General features: G+C 38.4%; 1 protein-coding gene across 4 annotated transcripts in view; it reads right to left on the minus strand.

Moving 5' to 3' along the window:
* Positions 1 to 23629, minus strand: part of poc1a (POC1 centriolar protein A) — a 50384-nt gene that overhangs the window by 18284 nt on the left and 8471 nt on the right. For all 4 annotated transcript variants that reach the window (XM_020703157.3, XM_011474854.4, XM_011474855.4 and 1 more), the window contains exons 5-10: positions 21573 to 21680; positions 21171 to 21286; positions 19642 to 19775; positions 16297 to 16365; positions 16013 to 16162; positions 2044 to 2313 (exon numbers count right to left, since the gene is read on the minus strand). In XM_020703157.3, coding sequence (XP_020558816.1) covers positions 2044 to 2313; positions 16013 to 16162; positions 16297 to 16365; positions 19642 to 19775; positions 21171 to 21286; positions 21573 to 21680 — 847 coding nt within the window. The remainder of the gene's footprint in view (positions 1 to 2043; positions 2314 to 16012; positions 16163 to 16296; positions 16366 to 19641; positions 19776 to 21170; positions 21287 to 21572; positions 21681 to 23629) is intronic.

Consider the following 23629-nt stretch of genomic DNA (forward strand, 5'->3'; position numbering starts at 1 on the left):
CAGAATTGATCCACAGCTCCCCTGTAAAATCACCAACCCCAATTTCCCAAAATCACTTCATCCATAGCCACTCCCACGTGTAGGGAGTTGCTGCTCCACGGTCTGAATAAGATGCCAACGTCTCCTTTGATAGACGATGATGAGCACTGGTGCAGCGGCAGAAATTTGAATTTATCTGCTGTAAATCAATGTATCGTTACATTTTTGAATGACTTATCACGTGAGTTGATATCTGTTTCTTCGCATATTCATGATTTAATGGAAACAGTGTATGTTTTCTACATTTCTAGAATTTTGATAAAGTTTAGCGCATATGTGTCATGGAAATGCAGCTACTGACATTGGGTTTCAAGCCTTATTAGGCTTAGAAAAAACTGGAGTCTTTGTTTATTTGTTAACAAGATTATGTGGAGTAATTTTATTATCAAATGTAATCCTGCTTCAGAGAAGGAGTGCAATGAGGCTCGTTTAGTCAAATATAAATTAAACAATTATACTAAATGTACTGATCTCACAAAGAGATTAACAGATGTGGTTAGATTTAATTTTGTTATAGAAAAAGCAGTCTGCGAGACCCCAAGGACGCATGTGTCTTCTGCTTTTTTCTTTTTTTTTTAAATGGATAACCAATTATTCCATAGCTCTTATTTTACTGGGTCCTACATGTCTATGCCTAAAAACATTAATAGATTAGGAGAAGAAAAAAAGACGTGATGTAAAATGAAGAGATTGATAAGAAGCAGAGCTTTTAGCGTTTAAAGTGGTCGCTGTCCTGTTTTTGTACGAGGATCTATTTTTAGGGCTGCAGGCTCTGGTTTGCTCTGGCTTCAAACTGTGTCTGGCCTTCACAGACAGTCACACTGAGAGGAGAGGCAGACTAAACACAGCAGCATGGAGCGTCTTTGTAAAGGAAATCTATGGAACGAAAATAAAAGAGGGGGTCAATGTGCAAACTACTATAGAAGAGAAGCTACCAAAAAAAACTTTAAGTAACAAATGAATGAATAGGAAGAAAAACCTTTAATGTACCATATGTATCTGTGACGCAGCTTGTTGTAACTGATCAGCTGCTTCACTGATGGGGGATTTTTCCCTTCCGCTGCAGGGAATTCCTCTTTAACCTGTTACCTTTCTTTGTTTTTTTTTAGCGCCTTTAACTAGCTAAACTTCAGCTCTATTTTTTCCTGAGTTTGTGGAGATGGAAGTTGAGCTGCACACAGCGACCGGAGAGGTTGATGTTGTCGAAAAGTTGACAGGTTGTTGACAGGATTTTGATGTTCTTGTAGTGTTTATCATTTTTGCAAAGATGCTTAACTGTAACTCAATAAATAACAAAGCAATGAGAGGTAGAACATTTTTAAGTTGGTTTATCAAGGTAAACTATCTGCCTTTTGCCAAATCAAAGTCTCATTATTTCCCATGCCCTACACTGTAAAAACAGAATCTTAAAGTAAAGAGCCTTGTTTCAAGAAAGAATGTCTTATTTTCTGTCTTGCAAAAGAAACCATCTTATCAAGAAAGTTTTTCAAGAGTAAAATAGTCTTAGTTTGAAAAAAACATGTCTTAATGACTACAATTTTTACTCTAAAAATAAGAATTCTTGGTAAGACCATTGTTCTTACCCAATTGGCAGATTTTCTTTTTTTGCTTATTTAAAGAAAGTCTGTCAATTGGGGAAGATTGATAACTTATTTCTAAGGTGCCTGTTTTGCAGCACAAGAAAGAAATTATTCAAAACTTATATTTAATTTTTCTGCTTTTAGTGTTTCTTTGGGATGAAACAACATTTTATTTTAACAGTCAGCATAAAATTACTTCAAAAACATGTTGCTTTTACTGCTGCCCAGCATGGACTGGATCACTGGATCTGTTAAGACCAACTGCCGTAATTTCAGTCTGTATGGAGAATATAAAACACACACCTGTGGATTCATTTACTAGTGAAGAACCTAGTAGAGGTTCTGTGTCTGTGCTCTGAACCCACATCTATCTGGACGGGTCACAGGTTATTTGTCATGACAGCTTAGAACATCTTTTGCTTACCTGAGTAAGAATATCCAGCTGGCCTATAATGTGTTCCAGTGCGTTCGCTATGCCAGAAGGAACCTTTCCATCTGAAGTATGGCTGTCTGATTGATGGTGGCGTGAAGGCAGCTGTGTAGTCTGAGTTTGTCGGGTGGAAGAGGAGCTGATGCTGGGGTCCCTGTAGACTTGGGAATGAGCGGCTCTGCTGTGACTTCCATGACTGAAGCTCTGAGCGTGGGAAGCAGTTTGAGATTCCTGTCTGTTAACATGCTCTGCTGGTTCAGATGTCTGCAGAAAGAGAGGACAAACTTAAAGGAGGAAATAAAAAAGACCCCGCAATATTCCAGATGGGCTTCAGTCCTGAAAGGAAAAGATGTTAACTAGATATAGGTGTTTTCCATATGTTATCCACTGAGACACTAGAAAAATGTGCTAGAAACACTGAACGGGGGGAAACCGTTAACTAAAGGGTTAAAATGTACTTTTTTTTTTAATCTTACAAAAAAGGGGGGGAAAAATAAGTACACATGTGGAAAAATGTGTGTAAATCTGAATTTCTCAAGCCCATGAACAAAATGTGTGATTGACAGTAGAAGGCAAGACAGACGTATATGATTTATTATTATTTGATAACCCCTCTTAAAAAAGATTCAGGCTTTTTTTTTTTCTGGCCAATTTTGATCAAAACAGAGGAAAAAAAGAAAACTTGAAAGGATTCATGACATAAAAACTTGATTTGATTCACAATTTGATCCAAGTTGGTTTATTTGTTTTTCTCATTTCAAATCATGAAAGACTTTTTACTCAAGTTTTGTAACAAGCAAAAGTTACACTTGAAATAGTGAAAATAGTACCTTTTAGATAAAAAAAGATTCAAGATTCAAAGATTCAAAAGATTCAATGAAAAACAACAAAATTCCGATGCTACTCAATTGAAAAAGAAACAGTAGACATAAAAAGGATAAAAACCAACATAAAAAAGGAGCAACTAGAGCAGAAATAATAATGAATGAAAGGATTTTACAAATGAGTATTGCATCTTGTGGCTAAAGATCAATTAGATTTTGATTTTTAAAATACAGCTTTAAATGCCTTATGAATCTGAGGTTACAATAAGAGAGTGTAAATAAAGAAGGGTCATATTTTTAATGTTTAAGGGTGGATTTTCTTGGTTTATACAAATGTATTTCTTTTGTAGTTGAATGCAGGTTTGTTTATTTTTTTAAACGGTCTTCTGTCAAGCTGTGCCATAAGTTTATAAATCTAAAATCTCAGTTCTGTTTGCATAAAAACTTGGCCTCCAATTTGTATTTATTTATTTCTGCTCATATAATTGGAGAGCTCCATCCCACAGGCTTCTTTTTTATGCCCTTTTCTGTGAAATTACAGATATACTTGCCGCTCTACATAATCTGCGGTGTGGCTTCAACAGATCAATTACCAGCATAAAAAACACAAAGTATCTACGTAGAACCTGTAAAACCATTTTTTAAGAAGATGTAAATATGTAACTCATGTGCGGAAAAACCAGATGAATAAATTTGAACTCATCTTCTTTTCCTTTCGGGTTTTCCATTTGGGAGTCGCCACAGTGAATCTGCTTCCTCCATCTAACCCTGTCTTCTGAATCCTCTACTATAACACCAGCTACCTTCACGTCTTCAATCACTGCATCATATCCTCTTTGGTCTTCCTCTAGACCTTTTGCCTGGCAGCTCTAGACGCAGCATCCTTCTACCAATATATTCACTGTCTCTCCTCTGGACATGTCCAAACCATCTCAGTCTGGCCTCTCTGGCTTCATCTCCAAAACCTCTAACATGTGCCGTCCTTCTGATGTCCTCATTCCTGATCCCATCCATCTTGGTCACTCCCAAACAGACCTCAGCATCTTCATCTCTGCCATCTCCAGCTCTGCTTCCTGTCTTTTCCTCAGTGCTGCTGCCTCTAGGCCAAACAACATGGCTAAGTACATTATATAAATCATATAAGCTTAGTGACTTACATTTCTGTACTATTTCACACAGAAACCCGCAGAAACTCCTCAAAGAACATCACTCTCAAAGACCTTATGACCAAAACTTGGTAGACAGTTTTAGGTTTTTTCATTTTTGGTAGTCTTAGCCCATCCATGACTGGTTACACGCAGAGTCAAGCACTATATTAAACTCAGATGAGCTGTTGTAAATCTTCACCTGCCTCATCAAGTTTGTCAAAAAAACCTGTAAGATTTTTTTTGCACATTAAAATAAATAATAGGTAGAACATTAAAGGGATTAGAGGCTCACAGCAAGAAGGCTCCAACTCGCAAGTCCTGGCTGGGCGACCCGGAACAGACCACCAATGGGGGAGCTATCTGTGTGGAGTTTGCATGTTCTCCCCGTGCATGCGTGGGTTTTCTCTGGGGACTCCAACTTCATCCCACCATCCAAAAACATGCTGCATAGGTCAATTGGTTAATCTAAATTGTCCATAGGTGTTAATGCGGGTCTTCAGGGGTGTGTGATTTGTGGCCCTGAAACAGACTGCTAACCTGTCCAGGATGTTCCCTGCCTTCACCCACAAGTGGCCGGGATAGGCTTCGGCAACCCGGTGACCTCGAAAGGGATAAAACGGGTTTAGAAGATGAATGAATAAACTAAAGGGATTAGAATTCCTTTCCTGTGCGTCCCTTGCATGCAGTTGTTAGAAATTAGGAAATTAGAGATGGAATTTGTTTGGCCATCCTACTGGCAGCTTACATTTCACCTTATGTATCGCCCTATACATGCAGCAGTCAGAAGCCTGTGGCTCACCTCAATGGCGCACCTGGAGTGCTGTGTAAAAAGGGCACAACACAACAATATCACCTATACGCCATAGGTGTGTGGCATTTACATTACTCTTACAAATACTTCACAATACACTTACCTCACACGCATGACTATGGTACTTTCCATTTTCATGATGTCCATTAAAGTTGCCGCACAAGTCTCAAAGACACTGCCAGACACACCTGTGCTCCTCTAAAGATTCAGCTTCTCCCCTCTAAAACCCTGCACAGGCCCGGACAACCAAAAAACCTGCAGCACTCGTACAGGGTACCGTGTGACTGAGACGTTATCCACAAAGGACAATCAAAGTTCAAAGCCATTCAGTCTTTTGTCTGGGACTAACTTCTGGGACAGATTTTTCTTTCCAAACTAGCTGAACTTTTTTTTTTTTGGCTCAAAATCAAGATCGACTTCTGTGGATTTAGCCACATTTGAATGTTTGTAGAGATAACCGTCGCAAATCTTACAAGAGCTGTGCAACTTCTGCTTTTTTTTCTAAATTTTATTTGCATACAGATTGTTTTTCTTTGGCACCGTTACAGTAACACCATAAAAACTGCTGTCTCTGCAATAATTTCTACAACAAATATAGTCTGTGTAACTGAACAAGAGGATGTTTTGCATTCATCTGTTTAACAAACACACATAACAGACAAGAACAGGAACCCAACTGTTAAAAATCCATGTCTTTTAAAAATATATATCTTAATTTTATTGCCAGCAAAATTAACTTGTAAAAAATGTAATCACTTTTACTGTATTTCCTCCTTCAATATTACCATAAACAGACTAAACTGTGTTGGAAAAAATATTAGTTTTTTGCTTTTTTTTCTCAGCTTGACACTAAGGTTTTCTTGCTTTTAAACACCTTTATGGCTCTGTTTTGGTGTGTAGGTGACCTACAGCAACAAGGGTGTATTGCTTCAATCAGAAGCACATGGTAACAGAGAGGTGCACTTGAATGTGCAGACAAATAAGAAGACAAACACTGTAACCACCCTCTTAGCAAATTACCTGTATTGGAAAGGCAAACAACGGAACATTTTCGGAGGTCAAAATTAAACACAGACACAAGGAGCCATCAATACACAATGCAAGGCGTAGATAAAACTATACATAGCACATATGATCACACCCAGTGGGGAGAGTTGTAGTAAACGACAGCTTGTTTTTTTAGGCAAAGTACGGTAACTAAATCCAACATCAGTTCAACCAGACAGATGATTATTACTGGGCAGAATAGAACATTTTAAATGATCCAAGATAAAAAAAAAAACTGCATTAAAAATCCATATTACTGGCCAAAAACTATGACTCTATATTCATAATTTTTTGTGCCTGGTTCAAAGCAAGTCTAAAAATTTTAAATGTTTCTGTTGTCTGGAAAAAAAACATACTTGTAGCATCTAGAATAGAATAGAACTTTATTGATCCCACACAGGGGAAGATAACTTATCTCAAGTACCAATTTGATACATATAGATACATAGACAAGATAAAAAAAAATCATACTAGAAGCAGTCTAACCCAAATTACCTTTTATTTATTTATTTAAACATTTTCAACAGCAGGCCAAAGCCCATTAATAGGCGATTTTTCAAACTAAAAATCACTAAATTTCACTATTTTCAGATAAATATACCACATAAATATAATATAACAGTATACAAATTAAAAAAAAGAGAAGTTAATATTTCAGAATTATACAAACCTTTATTTTTTGTTCTTTTTTCAGAAAAAACATGAAAAAGTGTAGGCCAGTTGTGTGACAGTTAACGTAGTTGAACACCTCATGGCAGGAAATCTGTGGTCCACATCGGACCTATCCTAAAACTGTAGTCACAGCTGCGCTCTGGAACTACTCCACAGTTTAAGGCCCGTCGATCCAACCTTTAATGCTGTGTATTAAACAGCATTTTTGCTCCCACTTTTAGTCTTTGATATGGATTGGAACCCACAATTCCTCAGTCTTGAAGCAGACACTGATCTGGTACCACGTTTTGTTCACTCTCCATCCCCTATTACTGTTTAAACTTTCCAGTAAAAAGATGAAGCTCATTTTCTGGAAGAGGTGGTTTCAAAGACATTTATCCTGAAATTATGCCAGTGTGCATGTTTAACAGACTTAAATGAATTGGATTAATGTCAATCAAACTTTAGCATCTTTTTTTGCACTAGTTTATTATGCAGAATATTGATGTTCTCCCCAATCATTACAATGTGTCGGCATGGTTTCCTGACAAACTGTAGCGAAACCTACAGAAAAGCAACACATTTAGTAGCCTCATAGTACCGTCATTTAGTATGCTTTTGTCCAGGCAATAGGGGTGTGATATGTGAAGAGTTGTTGTGTTTGATAGCTTAACAAAAATACTCAAACAAAAAACATGATATAATATTTAATATATTATACTTTCTGTGTCTTGCTCATTTGTGTTGTGCTGACCTATTTTTTAGAGGTAAACATATAGTATCTTTTTGAACAGTGTACTTTTTTACCCGAACGAAAGACTGTCCTTTGATACAGTCACAGGACAACTGCACTAGCAGCTCGCCTCTCAGTTCCTAGTGGAGCAATCATTATATGACCAACTGGCAGTGAAGCTCCTGATGGAATGAATCTAGACATTTAACCAATGACATTCTTTTCTTGTCCAAATCTTGATCTAATTTTTTTTTCTTTCCCCAAGGTGATTTTCTGCTTCCACTTCTTTTCTTTATTTTTATTTGTTTTTTTGTCTGCTTTAAATGTCCCCCTTTACTTCTTATCCATTTGTATGCAAATTTTCCAGTCTGTAAGACTGCTTTTTAGTGTGTTTCTTAATATCTGAAAATGTTCTGTTTTGTTGCGGGCTTGTTATTTCAGAGTGTGCTTGTATTGTGAAGCCTGCTCACGTGTTAACCCTGTTTTCCCACTTCTCTTACCTTTCACTCATCCTTTCCCCTACATGACGCTGATGCTTATTTGCTCCAGTAGACCTCTAAGCTCCCTTTAAATCCACTACACTGCCGTCTTCATTATTTCGTTGTCACACCCCCTGCCTTTACTCTCTCCTGCTGTCATATTTCCTAATATTTCCATATCCAACCGTCAAGATGGAACAATAAACGAGGAAAAACAAACAAAAAAACAATGAGCTACAATGATTTTTGAGTAGACTTAAATTGACTTCTTGCAGATAATATATAGAGTTCGTTCAGCCGGTGGAGTCTACGTAAACCATTGTCTCCATCTTTTCCCATCCTGAAGCTGATCTAAGCCCCACCGTGGATAATGTGTGTTGAGTTGTGAAGAGAAGCCTGCTGTGAGAGTGCAGCTCGTCTGTCTGCACACGTGAGCAACACAGAGACCCAGATGTGAAGGTAGAAAGAGGGTTGTGTGTGTGCGTGTGTGTGTGTGTGGGGGGGGGGGGGGGGGTAGTTGTGATGAGAGAGGGCTAAACTGCCTGTCAGCGATGGCCTCCACTAAACCACACATACATTGGTGCGTCTGACAATAAAGCTGCAGATGAAGATTTGCTCAGCTGTGGGATCAGAGGGACAAAATAAATGAGACAAATACTCATTCTTTATCTGAACAGTCTTTCAGATGACCTAGTTGTGGTAAAAAGTTAGGCTTACACGATCTTTGCATGACACCTTTCACTTATAAATGAAGCTTTATGTCCAATCAAAAAGTTCCGAAATTCACTTTAGTGTGCAAGTTTTTTTGGGAAAGTTACCGTAATGAGTGAAACAACAGTTACAACACTATTGCAGAACATGGTAAATGGTGAGCTTATTCAGACTCCAACAGTGATAGATACATGTTAGTAAGTTGTCTTCACTCAGCACAAGACAACACAACACTTTTTTTCACAGCACTGGAAATAATATCTGAATAAATTATTTGACACTGTTTTTTTAACCACAAAGAACACAAAATGCCAAATATACCAGGTTTTAATGTTGTTATGTCAAAGAAATGTTGTTGTTGTTTATTAAAATGAAAAGTGTTGGTCAGAAAAAACAAAAGTTTCTATTAAAATTAATTATAATTTATAGTTTTAAATGCCAAATGAATTATAAATATCTAGATTGTATCCATTCAGGTTAAAGAAACGGAATGTATTGTTTCACCACAAAGTTAGTTTTATCTTTTATGTATCAAGTGGACCACGTATCGAGATGTATATCGAATTGTGTCAGAGGGAAAGACATACAACCCTACTGGGAATGCTTTTAAAATAGATCAAAACATGAATGGAGAGGGACTTTAAGCAAAAGCAAGAAATGTCCAAAAATGAACTAAAAGCAACCCATCCATGGGTCGTCCATCTATCAAAAATATCTAAAGACTTAAATGAAGCGACCTGAGAACATACACGGTTGAAATCTAATGTCAGCAGCTCTCTTAGGAGAGTTGGTTTTTTTCAGAAAAACAAAAAAAAAAACTCTGAGCAACATAAAATAAATGATCAAATAAAAGAGCCAGACTTTCTTAGTTAAAAAAATTTGCTCAGAAAATCATTTGGTTTGCTTTAAGAAGGTTTTCAATGAAATACCTTTTATTCATGATCCTTTTGAGTTCATGTTTTACTTCGAAGCCCATCGAGACGACTGTTGTTGTGATTTTGGGCTATAAAAATTAAATTGAATTGAATTGAATTTAATAAATCTCAATTTTTTTGTGCAACATTTTTATTTATGGTATTCTGATGCCAATAGACTTCCACAGCTTAAATATGGATTTATTTTTGAAAAGGTAATTTAAAGAAGGACTTGCACATTTTGTATTCGTATTCCATTTGTCTTCAGAGTTTCTCAAAATCCTCTTTCTCTGTCAAAAAGGTTGAGTAAGGCCATACAGAAACAGAATTTCTTAGAAGAATCCAAGTTCTGTTTTAGTACAACAGAAACAGAAATTCTCAGAAGGAGAGAACATGTTTAATTAGTGCACTCAGTCTTCTTCATAAGATCTAGTTCCCCATACTTGAATCATTTTCTAAAAGTCCTCTGAAATATAAACTGTCAAGTAGAGGAGTGATTAAGTCCGTTAGTGATTCTGCTCATGACAGCAGGAAAAAAAAAAACGTTTTTTACATAGAAGAGCAAAAAATGAAAGATCTCAGAAATCACATAAAGAAACATTTCTTAAACTTATAACTCACTTGAAAGTTGATGCCACAGCTCTGATCCGAATTCAAAACAATGGTTGAAACAACTTGACCTTTAAATGGAGCTACTGAGATCATACAAAAATACATCTTCATAAAGATTCCCTTCAAATTCAAAAATTAATCTCATAAATGTGATATGAATTGTTGAAAGGAATTCATTCATTTCTCCTTTTGAACATTTAGAAAATAGAGAACTTTTTTGAGATTTTACTACTAAGTTTGCATCTTGTTGTTCATCTTTCGGATTATTCCTCCAGGGCTCGCCACAGAAAATCAGCTGTCTTTGATTCACACAGGTGGTTTGGCAGAGTGTTTTACGCCGAATGCCCTTCCTTGACACATCCCTGTATTTTGAGGCACAGGGAGACCCAGACATAGTTTAGGCAGCAGCGTGAAGGTCTTACCTAAGGGCCCACACTGGATTAAGCTCATCATGCTCCCTGGGAGGCAAATAGGTAAGCAGCTTGGTGTAAAGAAATGGAAATGGAAGACATACAAGACCATTCATAATCCTCCTTGATCTGGGGCTCCCGCAAGATCTCACCCCAAAGGGGAAAAATGATCACAAGAATGGTGAGCAAAAATCCAAGACCCGCACGGGGGGACCTAGTGACTGACCTGTAGAGAGCTGGGACCAAAGTAACAAAGGCCGTAACACACTAAGCAGCCAGGAACTCAAATCCTGCCTACCAAACGTGTCTTCCTGCTAAAGCCAGTACAAAACCGTCTAAAGTTTACTTGAGAGCATTTGGATGATCCAGAAGAGGATTGGGAGAAGGTCCTATGGTCAGATGAGTTGCAGCCAAAGAACACCATAACTAATGTAAAGCATGGGGATGGAAACATCATGCTTTGGGACTATTTTTCAGCAAAGGAACCAGGACGACTGATCCATGTAAAGGAAATAATGAATGGGGCAATGTATGGTCAGATTTTGGGAGAAAATCTCCCTCCATCAACAAGGGCATTGAAGATGAAATGTGGCTGGGTTTTTCAGCATGACAACAACTCCAAACACACTCCTTGGGTAATGAAAGAATTGCTTTGTAAGAATCATTTCAAGGTCCTGGAGTGGCCTATCACAGAAGAGGCACATGATTTCCTGTTAGAGAAATTTGTCCAGTCTCCAGATCTCAACCCCATGGAAAATCTTTGGAGAAAATTGAAAGTCTGTGTTGCCCAGCGACAGCCCCAAAACATCACTGCTCTAGAGGAGATCTGCATGAATGAATGGGCCAAAATACCAGCCACAGTTTGTGAAAACCTTTTGAAGACTTACAAAAAATGATTGCCTGCTGTCACCACTAGAAGTTAGAAGCTGGGGAAAGTATGGTGTACTGGGGTTCTGTCTTCTATTCTCATCTACTTTTCCTCTCTTCTATTCTTGATCATTTATGTATCATTTAGTTCTCCATGCCTCTGTTTGGTGCAGTGTGATTCATGTGTTGTCCCTCTTTCCCACTCCCCTCTGGGGGGGGCAGGAAAGATTCCAGATTTAGCTCGTCTCTGCTCCTACACATGGCTGTGAATCCTGCCTCTTGCTCGTCTCGTGCCCTCAACCGTCCCCCAACTCCATCTGGACGAAGCCCATCTGCTGGACTATTTAAACATGTAGTTGTAGAATTAGATAAGCAAATTCCCTTTAAGAGTGCTGGTACATTGCCTGTCTGTCCTGGGGAGGATCCCTCCTTCTTGTGAACACCCCTGAGGTTTCTCATTTTCCGGAATCCAATTTTTTTTCCCTTACCGAGAAGGAGGGTCTAAGGGCAGTAATGACAAGTTTAGTTTAGTCTGTTTAGTTTAGTTTAGCCAATACCAATTGAATTCTATGACTTCATGTTCTTTATGATTTCATGTTTATTATACAATTACCTGTATGACGTCCATTGAGACGACTATTGTTGATATATTGGGCTATATAAATAAAAATTAAATTAAATTGAATTGAATCGCCAAGGGTATATAAGCATTGAGTTGAACCTTTGTTGTTGACCAAATACTTATTTTCCACCATAATTTACAAAAACTTCTTTAAAAATCAGACAATGTGATTTTCTGGATTTTTTCCTTATTTTGTCTCTCATAGTTGAGGTTTACCTATGATGAAAATGACAGGCCTCTCTCATCTTTTTAAGTGGGCGAACTTGCACAGTTGGTGGCTGACTAAATAATTTTTCCCCCCACTGTACTTATAATGACCTTAAAGCATCACTCTGTTCATCTTTTGATCTATTTTCCCAGTGGTATTTTAATTATGATTATACAGTTTTTAGCCAAACTCAAAAACCTGTGCCGTTTTCTAAGACATAGTTTCTACAGAGCGGCAGTAGTTCATTAGAAATTCGCTTCAGAGTTGTGGGCGGGACCACTGGCACAGAACAACCCTCAATCCTCTTTCAATTGCTGAGAGGTCTCTGTTTACACTCTTTCCCGCTCATTTACAGCCCCTCACAACCCTAGCCTAACATTGCCGGTGAAACAAAAATGGTGAGCAATACTGGAGATATCCAGCCGTATAGATCTGAGCCAGATGCCAGCTGAGACAAGGAAAACAAAGATGTACATGGATCTATTTGAATGAATGAATGAATAAATGAATGAATTTATTTGTATTGATGCCCTTTGGCCCAGGTCTCCCTTGAAAAAGAGATGTAGTCTCAATGGAATTTCCTGGTAAAATAAAATAATAATAAAAAAAAAAAGAAATTAAAAAAAAATTTACATAGCACTCTACAACTCCTTTAGGCGTACCAAAGTGATTGACAATAAAAGAAAGACCAAAGAAAGTTTAAAATTAAGAACAAAATTAAAAATACCATAAAATTACAAAAAGCAGTCAGCAATAAAAATACATAGAAAATAATGCAAAAATAATGCAATAAAACAAATAAAAGAAAGTAAAAATGCAACCGACTACTGAGCATTTAAAGCCATTGTAAAAAAGTACATTTTTAATTGGCGTTATGTTATGGAATATTACTCCATAACTGAGGGTCGGTAATGGAAAAAGGGCAGTCACCCCAGAGTAAAAGTACAGTACAAGTCCAAAGTACAGAGTTGTGATGATCAATGCGAGAGGTAATAATGGCGTGGATGGCTGTTTCTAAATCACTGCAGCTCAGGGAAGGCTTAGTTTTCGCTAAAAGGCGCAAGAAAAAAAAAACAATTTTGAAAACATTGGCAATCTGTTTGTCAAATTTAAAAATGGCTGTCAAAGATAACCCCCAGATCTCTAACAGCAGTAGAGTGTCAGCAAAAACAATTCTTTCCGTTTTTGACTGGTTCAAATACAGAAAATTCTGGCTCAACACTGCTTTACGTCATCAATGCACTCTGTTAAAATGTTTTGTGAGCTTTTTTTTCTCAGACTGAGGGGCAGATAGATCTGCGTAACAATGAAAAGAGACATCATGGCATGCAGTAACAGAACCATGTGGCAGCGGATATAAAGAACAAAGAGCAGAACCAAGGATAAAACCTTGTGGTACCCCACAGGACAGAGGAGCCACAGAGCCTCACCAATCCAATCTAAACCAGTCAAGGCCAAGGCCACGAGGACTTTATGATCCACAGTGTCAAAAGACATCCAATAACACCAGAACAATAGGTCTTGTTAGGATAAACGGACACAGCAATGTCACTGTGGACATTTAGCAGGGCGGACTCTGTGCTGTACCAAGATCTAAAACCTGACTGAAACTTTTAAAAAAATCAAATTATGTCCTAAAAAAGACAGAAAATAAATTTAAAAAGCACCTTTTTTAATATCTTAGATAAAAAAGACAAATGGGAAACAGGTCTATAATGAGATAAAACAGAGGTGTCAAGGTGAGGTTTTTAAAGAAGAGGCTTAACCACAGCACGTTTAAAGCAGATGGAACAAGTCCAGAGCTTATAGACGCATTAAAAAAAATTCAAAAGTCCTGGCCCTACAATATTTAAAGCTTCCTTTAGTATTTTAACAGGAACCACATCAAGACCGCAGTTTGTGGTTTGAGTGATTTGACAATTTGAGAGAGTTGGAAGAGAAGTCAACTCAAAATGATCAAACACATCAGATACTATTGAAGAGTCTCTGTTAACACCTGGGGCCTCATTTATAAACGTTGCGTACGCACAAAAGAAGGCGTACGCCACTCTCTACGCAATAGTTGAGATTTATAAAAAGCAAACTTGACGGGAAAATGTGCGGTCCTCCACGCAAGCTCTGACCCAGGCGTACGCACAAAAACGGGTGAAATGAGAAATGGCGACACCGTCGGCAGATGGAAGAAACACGTGAAAGTGACAGTGTGTGCCAAATCGTGCTGGCATGTGCTGTGCTACACAATGTGGCACAGCTTAAAAACGTGCCTCTACCCCCTGGCGCTGATTGCTGTGTTGGCCCCGACCCTGAACCCCATCCCCACGCATTTGAGCCAAATGCTGCTGCTGTGCGCCAGCGTTTGGAAGTGATAAGTCGCTTATAAAGAAAAAGAGGTGTGGAAAATATTATTTATTTAAGAATTCCCTCATCGTGCAGTTTATTTCAGTCAGGGCGATCTTGATTTCGCCCAACTCCTTGGCCACCTCGTGGCCAAGGAGTCCTATCGTGAGGACACTGCTGGAGGGTTGAGAGCCGCGTGCCGTGGAGACGCTGGGTCCAGACGGCTGCTCAGCTGCAGCATCGTAACCACTGGCCCCGCTGGAACACCCAGCAACTAAAATAAAATTGTTCTATATTAATAATCTGTAATTGTGTAGCCTGCATACATGTGACTTGACTGCATTCATTTTAATTATTTCTCTTACCTGTGTCAGCCTGACCCTGGCGCGTCGGCGTCCCCTCCGTCTCAGTCAGGTGACTGAGGCGGAGGAGGACGCCGATAAGGGGGACTTAATAGGGATTCCCCAATAATAGCGGCCAGTTTCTCATCAAGAGGGGTCAGCTCCGGTACCCCCCCCCCGTGGCGGACACACTCTGCCGATGCAGCGCTAGACGTTTTTTTGCCTCGACATCATTTCTTTCATTTCTTTTTTATTTCGGCCACGGTCCGAGGTTGTGAGGCTACAGCATTTACGGCGTCTGCCACCGTTTGCCGCTCACGTGCCATTTTGGCATTAGTAATGCCCACACTGTGCCCTCCAAACAACGTTTTATCCTCTTTTCCACCTCGCCAACGATAACTTCTACTTTACATTGAGTGAAGTTACGTTTTTTTGATTTCCTCTCTGTGTTTGCCATGATTTAGCAAGCCATGAATATTAATTTGTGGGCGTTTCACAGACTCTTTATGGGAAACTATGGGCGTGTCATGTAGCCGCAAAAGCTGCGCTGCATTTAGAATCGGTTGTGATTTATAAAGGGAAAGATGCGTAGGATGTGCGTGCGCACGGTTTTATAACTCCGAATATTTCTGTGCGTACGCACGTCCTATGTTTCATCCGTACGCCACTTCTGACGCAAATCCTACGCAAAGTTTTATAAATGAGGCCCCTGGAGTTATGGTCTGTCTGACTAAATTCACTTCATCAGTAAAGAAAGTAAGGAAATTCTCACAGGTGCTATTTTGTCTCTATTTGTCTGCAAGTGGATGCATCAGAATGGAGCAGCTAGAGCAGGGAGCTTGTGGCCTGCTGTAGTAGCTTCTACCTTCACAGCTACAACCTTCTTCCAACGGCAGTTTTTCATCTTCTCCTGATTCACAACAATTTGAATCAAGAAATTGTCAGAAATGCAGTTTTAAGGCTAACTTTCTCTATATATGACTTCCATCTTGCAACAAGAAAACATGTTGAAAACACCAAAAATAAAATTTTATCAAAGTGGGTCTTTAACATGATTTCCTCACATTTGTTTTCTCTTTTGTTTGAACATAAATAAAACAGTCACTAAACCTTTACATTTATTCAATGCATCACTTTTTTATGCAAACAGAAGCATTCTTTAACAAACTTTGAAGTTGTTCCTCTGCTATTTATTTCGACTGTACAAAAATGTTTTGTGGGAATGAATCTTTTGCAGTCTGGACTTACCTGGCAGTGAAGCACAGACGGATCGGAGTTGAGGGGAAAGCGAGCCATGGAGCTGCTTGTTGGTGGTCTGACAGTGGAAGTGCCTTTCTTTTGCACTTTGACTCCATTACCGTGTTTGATGCAGTCAAAGTTGCTCTTCCACACCATCACCTGTGGAGATGCTGTACGGTTACCTTATGCTATAATATTGAAAAGAGAAACATATGCATGAATAAAGAAACGTTTAAAAGGCAGAGCTCATCACTGTCTTTATATCAAACTTAAAAGTCAGAGTCTGACTTCACCTGCTCATCAGCTCCTCCGGAGGAAAAGTAGTCCCCTGTCCTAGAAAACGCCACACAGGTAACTGAACTCTGGAGCAAAGGATATAACAGGAGATCATCACGTTTTTGCTAAAATGAAAAATATTTTTATATGACAACATTTAGATGTTGAACAAAATAGAAAACTAAGGTTTTGCTGAAAATGAAAGAACATATAAACCCATCCAAGGCTTATTTTAAATTCAAAACCCCAAACGTGTGACTGGTTGTTGTTTTTTTCGTTGACTAAAGGACACTGTTGATGCATAAATCTTTAGAAGACAATATCTTTAACCATTCAATCATTTTTTCCCATATACCTTCGTCTCTATTTCAATCAAACATAATTTCTACGCTTCAAATGAAAACCTTACACACAGACATAATTACATCCTCCCGCAGGAAAAGCTGCGGCAATGTAGGTGTTCATGTAAATGAGCGGGAGAGAACACCATAATTGCAGAACAGGAAAGCATATTTTGCAAGCACATTTTTTGTTTTTGTGCATCACATCTTAAAGCAAGACTTGACGAGACATGTTTTTTTGAGAGTTTCAGACGTGCTACTGAGTTTGATGTGTCTGTGTTGCCAGGACAATCCCGAGCCTTTAATTCATTCGGTGAAATAAAACATTTCCTACAGCAGAAGTTGCCGTCAGGATGGTTTTTTTACAGGAGACGGGAATATGTGGGGCCACACAGGAGCAATCAGTGCTGACCAAAGACAAATCCCTTGCATTGTGTGTGTGTTGAAAGGAATTTCTAAAAGACACAGTTGTCCCTCTTCACCGCCTCCCCCTGACTGAGTTCAAAGAAAATATGAAGTTTAACAAAAGACTGGAGAAGAAATAAACGGAGAGCTTTCTGTGTCCCGTGGCTGATGCCCAGACAGGCGCGGCTGGGTGAGAAATGGTTTCCCAGAAGCACCTGAGAGAAGCAGACGGTGTCACTATGGCAACGCGACAGCCCGACAGACAGCATGTTCTGTTTCTGCTCTGACTAATGCATGCTGCCATGCTGGCACTTCGCATGGCCACATGCACATACATGTGCCTGCGCACACAGCAAAGAACCCTACGGGCACATTTTGTCTTCTGACAAATGGAACAGCAACGGCAGAAACGAGTGGGGTCCACATGGTGCTGTCTAAAGAAGACTAGTGAAGAAATAGTGCTACACTTTATCTGGATTTGTGTCACTTTATTTTTCTGGGCTCTGTGTTCCTTTTAGGGAACAAAACTCAAAGTGTGCATTGGAAAGACTATCCTAGTCTCATTAAGCAAGAATAGCAATAGATGTAAAAATAATATTGCTGTAAATGAAGGTACTGCTGTGAAATTCTGAATGAATCCACAGTCTGGAGATCCATGTCTAACTAGGACTTGTCATCAGCTTTTCTGTGATAATTTAATACAGAGCTATAGGTACCGGGAATCATGGGATATTCTATGACTTTGTTTGTCGTAATGGTTAACACACTTTTCTAAATCAAGGTGTATAATTTTGAATATTGGGGTTTTTGTTTTTGCTGGCTGCACGGTGGCGCAGCGGTTAGCGGTCTTGCCTTACAAGAAGAAGGCCCCTGGTTCAAGTCGAAAAAGAACATCAATGGGGGACCTTTCTGTGTGAGGTTTGCATGTTCTCCCCGTGCATGTGTGGGTTTTCTCCCAGGGACTCCAGCTTCCTCCGACCGTCCAAAAACATGCTTCATAGGTTAATTGGTCACTCTAAATTGTCCATAAGTGTGCATAAGTGTGTGATTGTGGCCCTGCGACAGACTGGATACCTGTAAAGGATGTCCCCTGCCTTCGCCCACAAGTGGTCGGGATAGGCTCCAGCAGCCCCATCACCCCGGTTAGAAGATGAATGAATGTTCAAAAAACCTGTGTCATTTTCAAGGACATAGTTTTTTGTACAGCAGCATCAGAAATTCGCCTCTGAATTGTGGATGGGACTTTTGTTCCTGTTCTCCTCCCTGCTCCTTAGAGAGGACAGGAGGGAGCCTGTGGCCCGCTCAGCATATTTTCTGTCACAAATAAGCTGTTTTTCAAACTGCATTTTTTTGTCTACTCCTGATTCACAACAATTTTTCTTAAGAGGTTCTCAGAAATGAAATTTTAAGCTTAGTTTTCTTACTATATGTCCTCCGTCATCAGAAAAATGCCACAAGAACATGATTTTCACCGGAGTAAGTTTCTAATGAAACATCAATCTATGAATAAAAGCTAAGTACTAAACTGAAAAGACAGTAGAAAAATGAGTGTAAATATATATGTAAACAGAGAAAAATACTGATTGTGAATTAAAGTCAGCCAATGAAACGGAAATAATTCAGACGGATGATCTTAAAACGATGTAAACACACGCTAATGCCAAAACCATTAGGATTCAATTTTAATCAATGTACAGATTTGTGTGCTTTTGCCTTTTCACAGCATAACACATTCACACAAAACATAAACACCTTAACCTACACACAACACAGAGCAGATGGGGTTCCCTCGAATCCCGAGCAATGCGGCAGGACACACAATTAGCACTCCAAGTGGTCCCAGCACCAACAGATTGGAAATGTCATAACAGAGCCAAAAGGAACAACAACACAAAGTGAGAAAGTATAGGAGATGACTAATACGGAGGTGAGAAACAACGCGTGACAAAATGGGGCTTTTTTTGTCCTATGCCAAACATAGATCCAACTCAGGAAGCGGCTGGAGTGAAGAAAGGGGATGAAGAGAAAAAAAACAACCCACTGGTGCAGGTAGATGGTTAAACAGAGGAACCGTGTGTGGTACTGGCAAGCCACCAGTTTCCACAACAAGCCAGCAAGCCAGTCCATCAGCTGTTCAAACAGACAGAAACAGCCAGTCTGCCACCCAGCCAGAGCATGACTACATCAAATGTGGGGCAAAGACAGGAGGAAGGATCCGATCCAAGATGGAAGAAGGAAAATAAGAATCTTTTTGGACATGGAAAGATGGTATAAAAAAGACAGAAAAAAAACTAGACAGAAGTGAGAAGAAAGAGAGGATCCAGTGGAACGGGGGCAGGAACACTGTTGTGTTTCCTTCCAACAGTCCTGGGATGAGTCACCATGAGTGGGCTGCTAGCTCAGCAGCCAAGTATTAAAATATACCACATACAAAAGAAAAAAAAGGCATTAGATGCTCACACTCACACATAAACACACATCAGATGCTAAACACAAAGAGAGGCAAAGTGAATGACTGTCCACACCCAATCCTCTATGCACTCTTCACTGGAGCAGGCATGACCTGTCCTGACTCACACTGTGAAAAGATCTTCAGTGTTTTGATTTTTTTTCTACCTGATGTCCGTGCAGCGTGTACAGTAGCTTTCCCTCCAAAAGATCCAATATTTTCACTGTAGAATCGCTGGACGTCGTGATGAGGAAGTTACCAGCAGGATGGAAAGACAAACTATTCACCGCACCACTGTGGACTACAGAAAAAAGAAAAACACACGAGTGAAATTCTACAATTCTTCTAGGAAATAAAAAAAAAAGAGTGAAAATAAAAGCTTATTATGGGATGTTTGGACTTTTCTGTCATATTGAGAGACCTATTCAGTATAAAATGTTTATTTTCATAGTCTCAGACATCAAATTAAAAAAAATTAAATGTTCAAGTATACAAAAACCTAAAGATGAACTCATAAACATCACATCTATTTTCCAATGACTTTGCTAATAATTAAATCAAATTAAATCAAATTTTTACATTTGAATGGCAAAGGCACATACAAAAATAAAAAACAAAATCAGACGACAAACCAATTAAAAATAAAAATCTATTAAAAATCATGAAATTCTTCATATTTTAAAATCTATACAAAAATACAGTCTGAACTTTGAAAAAAATGAATTGACCACGAACAGCCTAATTAAAGCCTGTCACTGATAAACACAACAAAAAAAATATCTAAAAGAAATAATGGGAAACATTTTATTTTGAAACTCCTTAGCAACAGCTTGTAGCTTCACTCATCTTCAAATTTTCTCAGATTTCCAAAAACGGTCAAAACATTGATGATGCAATGGCTCCCCCTGCTGGCACATTTGTGTAGGGATGTGATTAAAGCTGAGAAAAAATACAAACTTCTACAACCTGAATTATCAAATAATAAAAGTTAAGGGGTTTCTATGTTTCATTGTTTGCCAGAGGCAATCTGAATCATGTGGTCGATTGATTTATGCATGTCAGCTATTTTCAGCAATTTTCCAGAGTTTAAGGTTTTGAGCCAGAAACCTTTGCTCTCTGTTTAACCCTTAGATGACCCCACCCTCACATTGACGTGTTCTCCCTACCATGACAAAGGTGGATAAATGTGGAAAGATTTCATGTAATCCATGGACACCAGTGAAGATCACAAATCATTGAAGAAAAAAGGTTCACTGCACTGTCTAGTGGGTCTAGATGACCCAACTCCCAATGGTAAAGTGCCTAGGATAGCACAAGGGTTACAACGTAAGGCCACTGTTGCAGGAGCGAAACTTTAGTGTGACTCGGGCTCAAATAGCTTCTTGTGAGAATCCTCTGTTTTTAATTGCAAACTAAAAGTATTCCGATCCATTTTGTTGCATTCATGCTCCTTCTAATCCCCCATTCATAAAGGTAAACAGAGCCAAGGAAGTCACAGCCTTCTATTAACATTTATCTCACTTTGTACTAACTCCTCCTCCTTTTGGAACAAAATATATGTATTTTTTTCTTTTCCATCCAAGAAACTTTGATTTTCTGCACAATAATTGTGTATTTGTATTCAATACTGCATTAAAAACTGGATGCAAATTGTGTTTTCACCCCTTCATAAGACATGGTAAGGATGGGCCATTACCTTGGTAATGCTGAAGCATCTTATTGGTTCTGATGTCCCACAGCTTCACAGAGCTGTCAGTACTCGCTGCAGCAATGCACGTTCCACTGGGGTGAAAGTCGACATGGTTTGCATAACTGGGGAGGGAATAACAGAGTCCTCAAAACTCCTGGAACACATCTGGCACAACTATTTTTTATTATTTAAATGCAGAAAAATCATTTTAGAAGACATCTGTTTAATATCTTTGTGGTAAATTTTGAAACTTTACAGCAACGTATTTTTAATGAAAAAATTGACACTTTATAGCTGTCAGTATTTTCAATTTCTTTAAATGAAGATCCGATAATATCTTACTGAGTGATTAATAAAACTGAAGAGGAAGATACTCAATGCTTCTACAACAGTCTCCTAAATACTCACCCAGCATGTTCAAAGAAAGATTGGATGCACTCTCTGCTGTTTTTGTCCCACAGTTTTATCGTCTTATCATCGCTGCATGATACAATCAAACGATCATCTGGAGAAAATCTGCACCAAAAATTCAGATCAGAAACCAGGGAAAAATATGTTTTAGCTGTTTCAGCTTGAAAGGATCAAGACAAAAGCAGTAAAAAAAAAAACGTTTCAGATTTTACAATTCTGTGGAAAAAAACTCTGCAACAAGCAAAACTGAGCCAGAAAACAGTCTAAGTTTGAAGGGGTTTGTACCAATCAGGATGTTAAATGCATCTCAATAACTGATAATCAGAAAGCGTAACCGCACTGATGTGAGAGCTTTTTGTTAACTCAATACCAAATAGAGTAGGGCTGCACGATATGAGGAAAACTTGCGATATGCGATATTAGTGATCGATATTGCGATAACGATAAATTTGCGGTAAATAAACAAACAGAAAAATAAACAGAAATATCATTCCCATTTCATTGCAACAGTTTAAAAATTATACAGTGATCCCTTGCTATAACGCGGTTTACTTTTCACGGATTTGCATCGTGCATTGTGTTGTATTGCTTCTTCTCTACCTGTGCGTCAATAATGTTGCAGTTTAATATGTACACGTACGTAAATCAGCTTTCCAAATTACGTACATGCAAATCATCTTGCAATTTCAAGTTTCTCTAAAACCCATAGAAAAAGAGCAACACCAACTGTCAATCACTATGTTCTTCTCCCGAACAAACACACACAGCTGCACCGCGGGCTTGAGAAGGAGAAAACACTGCAGTTTCTCAGACTGAAGAGCATTGAAATACACCTGAGCCACTATTTGTCCGTTTGTACTTTGTATTTTTTTCAGGATCATTTTAAATTTTCTCCCGTTTAATTTAATTACTTTCGGGTCGCGGTGGGCGGGGCGTATCTCCGCGATTTGAAGCCTTCTGTTTACAGCATGTTTCAAATTATTATTTGACAGTACAGTACAGAAGTTATTTGTTGAAAAATAAACGTTTTTAAAGTACTTTGATTTGTGAAACAATTGCTTGAGCCTGTAAAATGGTTTGTTCTTTCTTTTCAATGTATAATAGAGTATTTAATTGTATAATAATTGTTAAAAAAAATAGAGGTTTCTACTTCACGGATTTTGCCTATCACGGGTTCTTTCTGGAACGTAACCCCCGCGAAAAACAAGGGTTTACTGTACTCCAAATGACCCTCATCGACAATGAGTTATATCACTAGAGGAGACATCACGTGGTTCCTCATGGGAGGAGAGCACCGCCATCTTGGTGAGGTCAAGTCACTGCTGCAGTGCATGCATGTGAACACATTTTTTTGCAAAATGCCAGTTCATTGTGTGGGTTTCAACTGCCAAAATCAGATACATCAGTCCATGAAGGAGGTAGGTGTATCATTTCACAGGTAAGTATTTTAATTTTTTTTCTTTTAAGGCTGCAGGGGCTTCATGAATAGAACGCATGTTGACATTCATGATGCTGCAGGGCTGTTATCAACATGCTGCATGATGTACATTTATTTTGCTGTCAATATAAATGTACATTTTATTTTGCTAAACCTGTATACAGCATACTAGGCTATTATAGTAATATAGATTTATACATTTCTGACTCAGTGACTGAACTTTTCTTGCAGGTATCCAATGGATTCAGACTTAGGGAAAAAGTGGGCCTTGGCTATTAAAAGAGTTAACCCAGATGGATCAATGTGGTACCAACTAGCAACACAGTCTGGCTGTTCAAAACATTTGTGGAAACAGATTTTGATGAGAGGCCAGACTGTTTTTTTTAGGGTAAATCTGATGTTCACTTTTGGACTTCTTTTGAATATTATTATTATTATTATTATTATTATTATTATTATTATTATTATTATTATTATTATTATTATTAATAATAATAATAATAATAATAATAATAATAATAATAATAATAATAATAATAATAATAATAATAATAATAATAATAATAATAATATCATTATTTTTATTATTATTTATTTATTGTTATTTATTGTTTGT

The sequence above is a fragment of the Oryzias latipes genome, chromosome 5 (assembly GCF_053564925.1).
Source record: "Oryzias latipes strain Hd-rR chromosome 5, Olatipes_Hd-rR_3.1".
Lineage (NCBI taxonomy): Eukaryota > Metazoa > Chordata > Actinopteri > Beloniformes > Adrianichthyidae > Oryzias > Oryzias latipes.